This window comes from Pezoporus wallicus, unplaced genomic scaffold, assembly GCF_028554395.1.
Source record: "Pezoporus wallicus isolate ANWC-B61680 ecotype Strahan unplaced genomic scaffold, APGP_CSIRO_Pwel_v1 contig_7461, whole genome shotgun sequence".
Classification (NCBI taxonomy): domain Eukaryota; kingdom Metazoa; phylum Chordata; class Aves; order Psittaciformes; family Psittacidae; genus Pezoporus; species Pezoporus wallicus.
This window is the reverse complement of record NW_026637976.1, coordinates 1,694,242-1,709,790: the sequence shown is the minus strand read 5'-3', so window position 1 is coordinate 1,709,790 and position 15,549 is coordinate 1,694,242. Positions and strand designations below refer to the sequence as shown.

At 46.0% G+C, this 15,549-nt stretch overlaps 1 protein-coding gene across 11 annotated transcripts in view; it reads left to right on the top strand.

Annotated features, from left to right (window-relative positions):
- Positions 1–15,549, top strand: part of TENM4 (teneurin transmembrane protein 4) — a 755,231-nt gene that overhangs the window by 670,263 nt on the left and 69,419 nt on the right. For 8 of the 11 annotated variants that reach the window (XM_057408504.1, XM_057408506.1, XM_057408511.1 and 5 more), the window contains 5 exons: positions 1,279–1,540; positions 7,438–7,705; positions 11,132–11,275; positions 12,225–12,474; positions 15,066–15,086. In XM_057408504.1, the coding sequence (XP_057264487.1) occupies positions 1,279–1,540; positions 7,438–7,705; positions 11,132–11,275; positions 12,225–12,474; positions 15,066–15,086 (945 nt within the window). The remainder of the gene's footprint in view (positions 1–1,278; positions 1,541–7,437; positions 7,706–11,131; positions 11,276–12,224; positions 12,475–15,065; positions 15,087–15,549) is intronic. The other 3 variants (XM_057408514.1, XM_057408507.1, XM_057408509.1) reach the window with 1 other exon arrangement.

Here is a 15,549-nt window from a genome sequence, read left to right as displayed (position 1 = left end):
GGATTTTTGCAGCCTATCTAAAAGGTTCATAATTCATTTAAAAATGACTTTGAATGCCTCTTTCAGCTTCTTTCTTACCTTGTGATTGCAAGGTGCATTGAGTCTGGCTTGGGGCACTCAGAGTGCTTTCAGATCCTAGTTCCTATGCACAGAGAGGTACTGAAGTGCATGAGGAGCTCTGCTGAAGCCAGCAAGCCTGTTCACATGCTTCAAAGCTGTGTGACTGTCATACATGAGCGTCAAGCATCGAAAGTGAGAAGCAAGGGTGGGAAAACTTTCTTTGCCTGGAACACGCATTTGGCATTGCCACTGAGTAGATACTGAGAAGGAAAACAAAGAAGAAAACAGGGAGATCTTCACATTGTGGTGAAATCCCTTCCTTTCTCAGTTAACACCTCCTTTTTGAGTCTATGCATACTAGATGCATCTTGTAATTCAGACAATCTCCATCTCTGGCAAGATGGGGAGTTTGAATGCAAAATGAAGCAAAAACCCTAACCCTTATCCCAACATTTTTACATCCAAGGGCTGAGTTATTTTCTTTATCAGGGTAACATCCTTTCATACCATGCTGGAGGTCTGCCGTAACCTTACCCAATGCTAACACAGGCAGAAAAGCCCTTCATAGGGTGAAGTTGCAGACCACAGGCAGTGAATTATCTGCCCTGTTCTCATCGCTTAAGAGTCACAAAAGGCAACACTGAGTGCTATGGTACAGAGGCTGCCTGCATGGTGTTCATTTCTTTCCCTGGTACACTGAGCTTAGTCCATGCCTGGGTTCCACATGTTTACTGGGTTGCATTAGGTATTATTCAGGTTAGCAGTGATGCCAAGACAATTTATATGGTGGTGTGTCAGAGAAACCACTTTCCAAATGGTTTCCTTCATCATGGGAATTGATCCAATCTGTGACTGGGTTTGGATGATAAATACTTTAAAAAGAAAGAAGAAAAGCAAATGTATGGTCAAATAACACCAGAAAAGCACTAACAAGGATGAACATTTGTCTCCAAAAAAGGGATAGGTATGGTTTTAATATACACAAAGACAACATGTGAAGAAGCTGAGTTTGTACTCCTGCCTCTGCAGCTTGCTTTTACTCAGCTAAAGCTCCTGTGGGCTGCAGGTTTTAGGCTTGTGAGATGTGGCTGATGCTTCTTGCAGTGATTTTGCAGGGGATCCTTGCTAGGGAATTGTTACAGACAGACGGGATGGTACTAACTGGTGCCATAACTAGTGTTATGGAACGCTCACTTCGTATCCCCTCTCTTTAAACAGCTTTGATCTCGTGACCATTGGTGGGATCTCCATCATCCTGCACTTTGAGCGGGCTCCCTTCATCACCCAGGAGCACACGCTGTGGCTGCCGTGGGATCGCTTCTTCGTGATGGAAACCATCGTCATGAGGCACGAGGAGAATGAGATCCCAAGCTGTGACCTCAGTAACTTCGCCCGGCCCAACCCTGTGGTCTCCCCATCTCCACTAACAGCTTTTGCGAGTTCCTGCTCGGAGAAAGGTCCTATTATTCCTGAAATCCAGGTATGAACCATCTGAACCGAGGAGAAAATAATCTCCTTTCTGTGCTGCTTTTGCTTTCTTTGAGCAAAACAAACACAAGTATTCCCTTGCTTTCCTAAAAAGCATTCCATGTTTGTTGCACCGTCTTCAGATGTTTGCCAGGAGCACTCACTCACAAGCACACACAGAAGGTTTATTTTCCCTCATCCCTCAGAGATGGAAGCAAAGCACTGTGGCCAACAGCAAAAACCTCGTTTGGCTCTGCTTTGCTTTCACCTCTCATCCGCAGGAGGTGGGCTGGGACCCTCGTGTGACCCGCATCAAGCCTTCAGGCAGCCCTTTGACTGATGGGTTGCTTATACTCTAGTGCCTTTCTTCTGTTGGGGGGCTGATTTCATGCACTGGGCATTACAGAGCTCAGCGGTGGAGGATGGGGTGTGAACTTCCTCAGGGTTTGAAGGCAATCCCCTCACTCTCCAAAGCTGCTGAGATGTGCAAGCAGCCAGCAGATGGCTGGCCAACAGCCAGCCTGCGGAGCACCCAGGGTTTGGTTGCATTTCCTGGCATTTGGAAGCAAAGCAAGAGTGTTACTTTTAATTCCTCATCCCCCTTTTTCCTTATTTAAGGAAGCGTGAGTCAGATAAAGTACTTTTAACAACCTGCTGTGGATTCAAAGTATTTTGCCAAATGGAAAGTTAGGTTTTAAACTGAATAGGACAAGCAACTGAATTATCCATTTTCATAGAATCATAGAACAGTTTGGGTTGGAAAGGACCTTAAGATCATCCAGTTCCAACCCCCCTGCCATGGGCAGGGACACCTCACACTAAACCATGGCACCCAAGGCTCTGTCCAACCTGGCCTTGGACACTGCCAGGGATGGAGCATTCACAACTTCCCTGGGCAACCCATCCCAGTGCCTCACCACCCTCACAGTAAAGAACTTCTTCCTTATATCCAATCTAAACTTCCCCTGTTTCAGTTTGAACCCATCACCCCTTGTCCTATCACTACAGTCCCTAATGAAGAGTCCCTCCCCAGCATCCTTGTAGCCCCCTTCAGACACTGGAAGCTGCTGTGAGGTCTCCACGCAGCTTCTCTTCTCCAGGCTGAACAGCCCCAACTTTCTTAGCCTGTCTCCATACAGGAGCTGCTCCAGCCCCTGATCATCCTTGTGGCCTCCTCTGGACTTGTTCCAACAGCTCCATGTCCTTGTTATGTTGAGGACACCAGAACTGCACACAATGCTCCAAGTGAGGTCTCACGAGAGCAGAGTATTATTTTCCTTATAAACACTTCCTGTGTTGGAATACATGGATGCAACAGCACTTTCACCTTTCCTTTTTTGGCATGTTTTTCCCTGGGTTTTAGATATCAGCATTCAGCATGTCAAAGTATCACAGAATGGTTTGGGTTGAAGGGACCTTAAAGCTCATCCAGTTCCAACCCCTTGTCAGGGCAGGGACACCTTCCACTAGAGCAGCTTGCTCCAAGCCTCATCCAACCTGGCTTTGAACACTGCCAGGGATGGAGCATCCAACCTGTGCCAGCGACTCACGACCCTCATCATAGACGTTTAGTGCCATTTGAAATGTCCTGCAGATACACTGCTTGGCCTCCAACTGCCAATCCAGGATGTTTCCCCTATCAGTGACCAGCTTTGTACCTGCCAAACCCTTGTGAATGTCAGATAACTTGGACATCCCAAATTGCACCAAACACCTGTAGTTATGGGATCTAATTAAGACTTAAGTGGGAGTAATTTTGAGACTATGGCACCTAAATAAGGTGCTCATGTGTTGTCATCTGGATGTGTGCTAGGTGTCCAAGCTCCCATGAAAGCTGTAAGAAACCTAATCAATATCATTAATGCAGCCTATAGACTAACTAAGCTGACCATTTTGAAGGTGTCTGGTTCCCACTCATGGTATCAGTTAGATCTCCATTGACACTACTTGATGATTACATGCCCACATCACTTCACACACTTACATGCCAGCATCTGAATTTAGATGCCTTAGACTGGATTGAACCCCACTCTTAAGCTAATGTTGCCACATCAACCTTCTGAAGAGCCTATCTCTGCCTGCTTGCCATGAAGAGCCCTAGAAGAACAGTTCAGAGGAGACTCCTAGCCAAGTTTAGAGATGATGAATCCCATGAATGATGAACAGTGTTTTTTGCACAAGCCAAATGATTGAGCCAAAACCTCAGTAAAGTAGTATTGGACCTCAAATGTAAGCTGAAGGTTAACAGAGTTTGTGGTGTAGAAGTATACAACATATACAATGCAATCTGACTTATGGCAGAGTACTTCAGTCCATAAATGGACTACTTTACATTCCTATATATAAAAAATAACCTAAATGATCATCCCTGGCAGTGTTCAAGGCCAAACTGAATGGGCCTTGGGCAGCCTTGTCTAGTGGAAAGGCAGGGGGCTGGAACTGGATGATTTTAAGGTCCTTTCCAACCCAAACCCTTCAATGATTCTGTGACTCTATGACAGTTTCTGCAGCTGCATTTTATAATAGGCAGTTCACAGTGGAGAAATGTGAAGTGCAAAAGGTGTGAGGAAAAGGCTGGGAGGAGGTGCCAAGCAGATGGCAGGGCTGAGGTTTTGACAAGTGGGCACATAGAAGCTTCATGCACTCCAACAAATAGCATCCTCTACCTGGATGCAATCAAAAGACAAACTAACGCATTTTAAGTGTTTGATTCAGGTGCCTAAAGGCAGATTTGGTGCCATTTAAGACGCTCTGATGTGTCCCTTCAGGCCTCCAGGCTGTAGCTTCATAAAGACAGAGATCTCAAGAAGTTCCATGTTAGATCTGTCATCCCCTTGCAGAGGCTTTAGATACCATAGAACACCTTGAAACTGCTGCATGTCTGTGTTAAGCCCCTGAATCAGACCCTAAATGCTTTTCTGCCTCACAATTCCTTCTGAGCATCATACTAGAAGAAAAGCTTGTTCCTTGCCTTGTCTGCTGGCAGGCAAAGAGAAACTGTAAGAGAAATGTGTAACCCACACACAGAATTAAGATTTTCTACGTTGTCTCATGCAAAGAGGGGAAGAATTGGTACTGACAGAGCCATAGATCAACACCCAGCAGTGAAGGGGACATGGAAATGGGGAAGTTGTGAAGATCCCTAGTAAGCCTGAAGAACCAGTTCTCCTGACCAGCCTGGTAGCAGGACCACTTTTAGAGATCATATTGGTGAGGCTTCAATGAATTCCAGGAGCCCTTATCTTTCACCAGGACCCCAGATGCACCATGTGGGCCAAACAGCAATTATCAAATAGAAATAAGGGCACAAGTCAGCTGTTGTTACTTTTTGGTGCACTCCAAGTATTTTAAAGCTTCTTCTTCCCCTCTTCTTCCACCAATGTCCACTGGATTATACTCTCCCCACCACCGCCCTGCTTTGTTGCTAGTTTATCACTACTTACAAGCTACAAATGCGTTTTGGATAATCTGAATTACCATTTGAAACCTCTCTTCAAGTCTTTAAACACAGCCCCTCGTGCTGCTCAGCGCCTTGGTACTGCAGTGCTGACCCTTCCTTTGGACTAGCAGACAGCAGAGACAGATCATGACAGAAAGGAATAATTATATCTGACAGGGATTTGAACCAGACACTGCAAATAGTAACTCCATGACAATTATTTCTGCCTGGCTTTTTCCTAGAGGGATTACATATGAAGACAGATTTGATACAAGGGACCACCTTTACTGCAGCTTGGCTCAGTTGGTCTCTGGTTGACGTTGGTCCCAGCCCAGCTTGTTGCTGAGCTCATAAAATGCACTTCAGAAATCCTGGGTTTTTCCCAATTCTGTCATTTTGGAGCCTCCTAAGCACTGAGATATGTAAATTGAAAAGGCTGCATATGGGGAAGTAAATATTTATGAGCACAGTGGAATAGTGCTTTAACTTCTGGATGTGTCCGGTTGTCAAGTGCTGCAGCACTCCGAGGTGTAAGTTATCCCTTGAACAAGTGTTGGGCCTTGGGTAATAGCTTTGAAGAGGTCTTTTCAGGGGGCAGATAACGAGATTTGTCAGTATTGATAACACTAAGCAGAAAACCTGTGAGGGATGAGCAACTTGTCATGCCAGGGCAGTTTGCTGCTCCCATGTAGGAGCTGAGTATAGGAGCCATGTAGCTTGGATAACACTAGGATGGGTGGCTGGCTGGCTGGCTGGATCTCTTGACCTACGTGCCTTCGAGCCTCCATGCCCTTAATATTATGGAAGCCATTAATTGTAGGGAAGTATTTTCACAGCTCATTTAGGGTCCAGCACACTAAAGTATCTCAGAAGTGGTACAGGAGGGAACAGTGCCAATTGTGACCTTCCAGTTAGACCACGTTTTCTTTTGCAGCTCACTGCAAAGCTTCTGCCTTCATCTCTCAGACTTTGCCAAAGGTTCCTGGCTTGTGCTGACAATGTCCATGTTGGGTGCTAAGCTAAGAGTGGCATTTTCTGGGAAGTGACAACTAAATATGTTTCTCCTAAGACTTGAGACAGAAATGTCCTTTTTTATCAGTAGTTTGCATGGGGTCCGGGATGACTTCCAGAAAGTTTCCCTGCACTGCTCCAGCTACAAGTGTAGGAAGTTTTAAGATGTGGTTGTACTTTAGCAAGTAAATTAGCTGAGAATTCCATCTTTACTGAGACCTCTCCGTTCTCAAAGCAGAATAGGGGCAGACAGAACTTCCCCTGCTCTTTGTCCACTCTTGTGAAACTCTGTACTGGAATAGAGACCTGTGAGATCACTGTCCCAGTCAGGCAGATATACCCACACTCATTGCTGGAGGAGAAAATGAAGTAACTCACCTGGAATATAGAGGAATTTGGGAAAGGGAAGGAAGCAACAAGGGAAGGGAAGGGGGCTGATGGTGGTAGGTCAGGCCAAGAGCTTCATCACACAGGTCAAAGGGGAAGGAATTTTAAGCAGGGACCAGGATGTCAGAGAGGGACTCTTCATCAGTGACTGTAGTGATAGGACAAGGGGTGATGGGTTCAAACTGAAAGAGGGGAAGTTCAGGCTGGAGATAAGGAAGAAGTTCTTCCCTGTGAGGGTGATGAGACACTGGCACAGGCTGTCCAAGGAAGTTGTGAATGCTCCATCCCTGGCAGTGTTCAAGGCCAGGTTGGACAGAGACTTGGGTGCCATGGTTTAGTGTGAGGTGTCCCTGCCCATGGCAGGGGTTGAACTGGATGATTTTAAGGTCATTTCCAACCCAAACCATTCCATGATTCTGTAAGCAGGAGCAAATATGAGGTAAAAAAATAATGATCAGGACACAGGAAAGAAAAGGCTGGAGGTAGATCAGGCAAAGAGGGTCAGAGGTAGGAGAGGAGCAGGGTCAGAAGAAGAAATGGGCAAGTCAGAGGAGGGAGGTTGGAAGCAAGATTAACCAATGACATGGAGAGAATGGTAGGTTATGATCGGGGCCAGGGAACATCCATAAGGATACAGGGCAAGTAGGGCTTGATGTTTTACTGGGAAAAAAGAAGCCAGGAGGCAAAAATTAGCAGCCATAGAAACCTAGAAGAATAAGACAGAAAATGGAAGCTAAACTGATGGGCTGGGATTATCTCAGACTCCAATGTCCTTTAGCCATGGGTGCTGGGATTCCTTTGGACAGTGAGTCCCATTGTGAATAATGACTTCAATGAAATACTTTGGCCTCTCTGTCCCATGTAAGAGAGATGGAGAAAGAGTGGGGCATTCCTTGCTTCCACAATTAATCCTATAAATTACATATATGGTTTAAACTTGATGCCTAATGGGCTGCTTTTCTAGACGTGTCTACCAGAGCTGTTGTAAAGGTGTGTTTGATAAATTGCAGCTTCCCTGCCTTTTCCTGTCTGCTCGCTGCTGATTTAACACCTCCTGCATTGGTTTTCCACAGGCTCTACAGGAGGAGATTAATGTTTCCGGCAGTAAAATAAAAGTGAGTTACCTGAGCAGCCGCACAGCTGGCTACAAATCAGTGCTGAGGATCAGCATGACCCACCCCACCATCCCCTTCAACCTCATGAAAGTCCACCTCATGGTGGCCGTTGAGGGACGCCTCTTCAGAAAGTGGTTTGCAGCAGCACCAGACCTGTCCTATTACTTCATCTGGGACAAGACGGACGTCTACAGCCAGAAGGTGTATGGGCTCTCAGAAGCCTTTGGTAAGTGACCCCAGGGCTTTGTGCTCTTTTTAGAAGCAGCTGGGTGGCAATGCACAGGCCTTGTCCTTGATCATAGGTTTGTGTTGGAAGGGACCTCAAAGCTCATCCAGTTCCAACCCCTGCCACCGGCAGGGACACCTTCCACTAGAGCAGCTTGCTCCAAGCCCCTGTGTCCAACCTGGCCTTGAACACTGCCACGGATGGGGCAGCCACAGCTTCTCTGGGCACCCTGTGCCAGCGCCTCAGCACCCTCACAGGGAAGAGCTTCTGCCTAAGAGCTCATCTCAGTCTCCCCTCAGGCAGGTTCAAGCCATTCCCCTTGGCCTGTCCCTACAGGCCCTTGTCCCAAAGCCTCTCTCCAGCTTTCCTGCAGCCCGTTTAGGCACTGGAGCTGCTCTCAGGTCTCCCCTTCAGGAGCCTTCTCTTCTCCAGGCTGCCCAGCCCAGCTCTCTCAGCCTGGCTCCAGAGCAGAGCTGCTCCAGCCCTCACAGCATCTCCATGGCTTCCTCTGTCAACTCCACATCCCTCTTGTGCTGCTGCCCCAGAGCTGGATCAGGACTGCAGGGGGGGGGGTCTCTCCCCAGAGCACAGCAGAGGGTCAGGATCCCCTCCCTGAGCTGCTGTTCACACTCTGGGGGTGCAGCCCAACACACGGGGGGTTCTGGGCTCAAGTGCACATTGAAGATGGTTCATGGGGAGCTTCTCACCCAACACCCCAAGTCCTTCTCCTCAGGCTGCTCCATCCAGTGTCTGCCTGTCCTTGTCAGGCACAATTTGCCCTTAGTGAAGCAAGGCTGTCATCACCCACCTCCTTATTTTCCATGTGCCTTAGCATAGTTTCCAGGAGGATCTGCTCCATGATCTTGCCAGGCACTGAGGTGAGACTGGCTAGCCTGTAGTCCCCCTAGTCTTCCTTTTTAAAAATGGGGTTTATATTTACCCATTTCCAGTCAGTGGGAACTTCCCCAGACTGTCACAGCTTCTCAAATCTGATGGATGAGGCTTGGGAACTACATACACCGGTTCCCTCAGGACTTGCAGATGCACCTTGTCAGGCCCCATTGACTTGTGCACTTTCAGGTTCCTTAGAAGGTCTTGAACCTGATCTCATACAGCAGCTCTTCATTCTCCCCATCCCTGCCTTTGCCTCTTGTGACTTGGGCAGTGTCACTGGAGCACTTGCTAGTGAAGACCGAGGCAAATAAGTTGAGTACCTCAGCCTTGTCCATGTCCCAGGTAACCAGGTCTCCCGTGTCCTTCCAGACAGGGCCCACATTTTCCTTAGTCTTCTTTTTATTACCAGTATACCTATAGAAGCTTTTCTTGTAGTCCTTGTTGTCCCCGTCCAGCTGTAATTCTATCATCAGCAGATCGGTACGGTCCATCCTGCTAACACATGAAGTGGTCCCCCCCGGTTCACTGCTGTTTCCTTGGAGAGGACTGGGCCCAGCTGCTCAGACAGCACACATTTCCCCAAGCAGATGAATACTGCTCTGTTCTCTGGCTCGTGGCCCAGCACATACATCCTGAGCTGCTGCCCTCATACTCATGCAGAAGGAATGAACTGGGATTAGAGGCATTTGGCTACCTGTTACCTATAGCCAAAAGCTGTCAGTACTGCTTTGAGAGAAATGCCTAGAGCTGAGCCCTGTCTTCATTCCTCCTTGTGCCTGACTTTCGGGATTGCTCTAATCTTAGTTTCCTCTTTGTTACCCATTCAAGAACACTATCCCAAACTGGACCATGATGCTCTTATACTTTGTGCATTGATTTACATCCGCAAAAGACTGTCAGAAGCTGCAAGGCAGAGAGTAAGAAGGCTCTGCATAATCAATGTGCTTATTGCTGTAAGCACTGTGGCCCCTGCCACCCACTCTACAGGGGCAGAAGCTGAAGTCCATGGTGGGGCAGGAAGTTGTGCTGTGAATGAATGCAGACACACTCCATTCCTCTTTCTGCTTCCATCTCAGACCTCAGCCAGTGAGCCCTGTGTGAATGTGGTGGAGAGAAGAGTGTACCTTGAGTACAGTGAGCAGGGGTGATGCAGCTCTGCAGTGATTGCTTCCCATCTGGTCAGCAACCAAAGGACATTCACTTACAGGTCTTTGATAGTCTAGACTGGACCTTTCAGGCTGCCAAGAAGACAGTACCAGCAAAATGGGAGAGATGCCAAATGAGCAAATAGAGCTCTTGTTGACAGAAGGGATGTTGACTGATGCCTCATAGCCAACTGAAGATAAGTCTTTTTAGAGGAGCCTTAGAGGGCCTTGTTTTCTAGGAGGAAGAATGGGTGCCTTCCTCTCACTCAGGCTCAGCTACCTTGAGCAGGCTGGATGATACAACCTGCTGAGCCTTATCCAGTTGGGAGTCCACACTGGGAAACATGCTGGTGGCATATCCTGAAAGGCTGTGTTTGCATCTTTAAAATCAGCATTGGGTCCTGGCGTGCTCCATGATGTAGCTCTGCAGCCTGAGAATACTCCACCACATCTGAGGACTTCATCATTCAGGCTTTCAGTGATGTCCTTCACTAGAAGAGTGGAAAATAGCAAGCCTTCATTTCCTAAATTACATCTTCCTGTGATACTGTCTGATCTGGTAAAGGGCTGTGTCTGGGGGGGGATCCTGAGTTCACTCAGTGCTCAGCGCTTTTCAAGGAGGCTGAGAAACTTGTAAAAATCAGACCTTTTTTTTTGGTCTAGTAATAAAAAATGAGCTATGTAATTGCTTTTCATTGTGTAGGACTTGCAGCTCTGCTCTGCTTCAGCTGTTAGTGCTGAAAAGATCAGGTAGGGCAGAAGAAAAGCAGATCAATGAGACTGCTCCTGCTGCTTCTGAGAAAATCATCAAGGGGTCATTATCCTGTCAAAAACACGATTTTCCTTTTACTGACATCTTACTCTTAACTCCAGTGTGTTCTTTATAGGTTCTGATGAGACATCATGACAAGCAAATGCTATTGACTTTGATGATGACCACAAGTCAGCCTGGTCTAAGACTGCTGCCTCTGAGGGACTTGCTGCCCCGTGACCCGTTTGGAGAAGTCTTTACTTTCCAAGAAAGGACATGGTTTTTAGCAAGTGCCTGACATGCAGACTTTGATCAAAGATAGTAGATAGTAAAATGCTCCCCATGAGTCCAGGCAGTGCTTTACACTCTGCAATCCCTGTTGGTTTCAAACATGTCTCTAAACCAGTGCCTTTTTAATATTTAGCACATTTACCCAACACCTGCAACTGCATTGACCTTTATAAATGCAGGATGGCCTTTAAAGGGAAAACTATTAGGACTCTGCATTATGGTGAGGACATTTAAATGGAATTGGCAGTTGCCTGTACAAATGCTCTTATGCCTTCTCAGTTGAAACTCTGTGTGCATTGCTGGGTTACTAATCTGGGGGGTCTTTTGTTTCTCTCTTGTTCCTAGTTTCAGTAGGTTATGAGTATGAATCCTGTCCTGACTTGATCCTGTGGGAGAAGAGGACAGCCGTGCTTCAGGGTTATGAAATCGATGCTTCCAAACTCGGAGGATGGTCCCTGGATAAACACCATGCCCTCAACATACAGAGCGGTAGGTTGTCTGTAACACATGACAGGAATTATGTGCTGTTGCAAGGCCTACTTGCTGCTTATCACTAAGAATTCAAGAAAAGGAAAGAAAAGAAATCTGAACAACAAACATACCCTCACATACATTTTCCCAACTTATTATTTCTAGTATTGTCCTACATTTAGAAGCAATTTGGTGTGTGTAAATGCAAAAGCAGCTGGCCAGAATGTTGGCATGTCTTACTTTGTCGTGTCTTAAAAGAAGGGTATTAACAGGAAAATAGTCCTAAGATAATACCATTGAGCATAATTCCACCCAGACACATCCTCCAATGTGCGAGTGTACTTGCAGAAGTGAGAGGCTTCACGGGACATAAGGGAAAGTGGAAGGTGTTAGGGTCCTTGAAGGCTGCTCAAGACCGAGGGTGATCAGAACATGTTTAAAAGACAGAAGCACTGTGTCCCTCTGGATGGTAGCAGTGATGTGGGAGCAAACATCTAATTCAGCCCACATCGCTGCTGAAAACACTGCACTTACAGGGAATGTCAGCAGAGCTTCTCTAAAGCTTTGTAGATGAAACATTTCTCTAGAGAATGCGCTTCCTGTCCCTTATCTTTCCATGAGCTCTGTGATTTCCTTTTACCTGGTAAGCTCCAAATTACAGGGCAAGCAGGGACAGAAAAGACAGGTATAAAGTCATGAGATGCTGAAAAGTCTATTTCCTTCAATGTTAAAGGCAGTCTTGTTCTCCCAAAATACTTTTGTTCTGCCAAAAATGCAATGGGTCTATAAAAGGTACTCCAGATAAGGGCCTCCTCATTTGAAACCATCACAAAACAGCGCTATGATAGATGATAAACCTCCTTTGCTACATGACAAATTCCCCTTCTGGGATTGCCAGTTTGTGCTCCCTTTGGTCTCAGTTTCCCTGTCTCTCTTTAATGTCCTCATTACTGTTTTCTCTCCTTAGGCATCTTGCATAAAGGAAATGGGGAAAACCAGTTTATCTCCCAGCAGCCGCCTGTAATTGGAAGCATTATGGGCAACGGCCGCAGACGTAGCATCTCTTGTCCAAGCTGCAATGGTCTTGCAGATGGGAACAAACTCCTGGCTCCTGTTGCCCTAACATGTGGGTCTGATGGAAGTCTTTATGTTGGAGATTTCAACTACATCCGAAGGATCTTTCCCTCTGGCAATGTCACCAACATACTGGAGCTGAGGTATGCTCTACTGAATGTGCCCATTATAATTATGCCCTTAAGTTCTGCAGAAATCTGATGTATCCAAAAGGAAAATGAGCAAAACTCTTAAAGAAACCCCATAGGAAAGCAGGAAGCTGTCCAGATTTGCCTCTTCTGCAACTCTGCTTTGATTTACACCACAGAAACACAGAAATATATCACACCCCAAAAATATTGGCACATTATTGTGCTGCTAAATCAAACTGTGTTGAAGTCTGCCTTTTGTGTAGCTAGAGACCAGTGGGAATCCTTAACATTAACAATCAGCCCCAGAGATGACCTAAAATGATGAGATGACTTGGAAGGCCAAAGCACGATTATGATATGTAGAGGTTAATCAGGGCAGGTGGTCATTCATAATTAAGACAGGATGGTCACTCAAAGTAGTCACAGACTGGGTCTTTCTAGTTGTGTTTCATGGGGACAAATTCATCAGCCCCCCTCAGTTCCTACCTGAACAGCAGTGTCAGGGTGGACATATAGGTGGATCATCTGAAAGGAAGTGAAGTGTCTCCTTTTAACCCCAAATTACAAAGGAGAAAATACGTATACTAGGAGAAATAGGGAGGATGGGGAAGGAACATCCATTAAAAACAAGGAGGGAGAGGGAAAAATAAAGATTTGCATTAAGTTCTGGCAAAATTAAATAGATGGTGACTGAAAATTGCAAACTGACTTCATTGGGGATAATTTTACTATCTATCTATAACAAATACAATTACCCACTTCAAAGCACCAGAGCCTGATTCTAGACTCTGTGTGGCTGGACATGACTGACTCCAGGAAAGTCAGTAGAGTTAAATGAGTGTTTCTGAATGTGTTGTCTCTGCTTGAAAGGCTCAGCCTAACATCCTGAGAGGTCGATATGAGGCTAGCATGGTAGGAAGGTTCATGTTCCCGTTTGCCTCTCAAGACCTGGCCTGAAAATCAGAATGTTCCCAAAAGTAGGAACCCCCCTGCTCGACTCACATTTAATGTCCTGCTTACTAAGGACAAAAGTAAGGCTTCTTTTCTGCAAGGACTGCCATGTAGAAGCTTACTCCACAGCTTCCTAGAGCAGCAGTGTCCTATACAGTATTGCTTTGTATTTCCATTTGCTCCATAAGGCCACATATAAAAAGAGCTGATCTGCATAAAAACTGGTGCAAGATCCCACTAGTCCCTCATTTACAGACACTCCAGAGTCCTTAGACCTTGCTGAAGGTCTTATTTGGCACTCAGAACCATAATCTTAGATCACTGTGTATGAGAAAACAAAGTCCAAACAGTCAGCACAAGGCTGGCACATACAGAATAGCTGTCTTGGTATGCTCACAGGGCAATAAGGGAATCAGGAGTTGTCATTGAGTTAGAAAGCCCACAGTGAGACATTTACCTCTCAGAGGCCTGGGATACCTTTTGAGTCAATAAGCAAGAACCTGATTCTTGCTATTGCATTGTGGTACACGAGAACATCGTTACTCTCATGTTTGTAAGGTGGGAAGCTGCAATAAACCTTCAGACCTGATCCATGTTAAAGAATGTAATATTCTTCCAGTGCCAAAATGTTACTGTAATGACCAAAGGTGAGATTTCCACAAGAGCCTAGGTGATTTGGGACCCAAATCCTAGTGCAACTGAGTGGGATTAATATCTCATTCCCAGAAGTACAAGTTTGAGAACGCTATCCCTGTTTCATTGTCAGTGGAAATACCAGACTCAAGTGGAGGTTTTGCATAGCATTTCCTCATTGGGCAAGAGAGAATTGGAAGCCTTGACAGAGTGGCCTTGTTGGCTTTTGTGCAGAGCCACAGAGTGAAATTCACTACAGAGTTAAATCTGCCGGAGCAATTGCTGCTTCATCTGTGCAGACACTTAGGTTACTGGATCTAATGAACATTTCTTCACTCTGGTGTGCCATAAAGTAAGTGGGTTCAGATGCCAGCTGACTGAGAGCTATGGAGGAAAGCCATAGAGTTTGCTTGTGTCTTCTCACATCAGCATCTCCTCGTGGATTTACACCCTCACTGTCTGGGTGTTGGGTTTTGTTTGGGGGGGCATCTTCTGAGTGTAGTGTTCTTTGTGGAGAGGAAAGCAAACGCGCTGTGGGTTGTAGGTAACAGCAGATGGGCATGTAATAGACCCATGAGAAATACCCAGCTCAGCATTAGTTCAGTCGTTTGGGCTAAAGTTCATGAGATTTTGGCAATGAGCTGCCACCCATAGCTGCGCAACTCTAAAGTTACCTTTGTCACACACAAGGTATTGCTTTGACTGAGTGGAAAAACCTGTAAATATATCTGCATGTGCTCAGTACTGCTCTGAATGATCCACTCTGCCTGGTCCTAAGTGAGTAACTCCAAGCAGGTGAGATCACACTTCCTTTGTGGTATGCAGCGGTACATAAGTGAGCTCACTGCCAAGTAATATCCAGTATAAAATATATCAGTGTCATTCCAGCTAAGTCTTTATTTATTATTGCATTGTATGATACAGTTACTGTCAAGTTTTCAATCTGCTAATAATGCATCGAACTGAGCTGCTAACGCCTCATTCTTTCTTCTATTCCCTGCTTTCCTGTCTTCTGTCAGAAATAAAGATTTCAGACATAGGTAAGCCAACCAGTAGAGAATTCTTCTGCCACTCCCTGTCTCGTTGCATGTTGTTACACAGTGATCCACAAGTGCCATTTCCAGATGATTCAAGAGCAAATGAAGCTGCCGTGATTAAAACTGGCATAGGCAATCAGTCATCAGAACTGGGAGCCATTAATCACAGAGCAGAGTCACACAGATTTCTGCTTGAGCTGTTATAGCTGTAGGCAGGGGAAGTATAGACACAAGGGGAACAAGAGGAGGAGGGTGGAAGGAAAAACGGGTGGGAATTAGCCAAGAAAGTGAAATGGGGACAGTGTCAGGATACAGATCACTGGAATAGGTAGGATGGGCAAATCATTCTTATATGGTGACATGCCTTTCTTTTGAGGTTTGGGGAGTTGAACAGGCATAAAGGAGGGTCAGATCTACCCCAGCACCACCCACCTAGGGAAGCAAGTGTTTGTTACTTTGGTTAGTC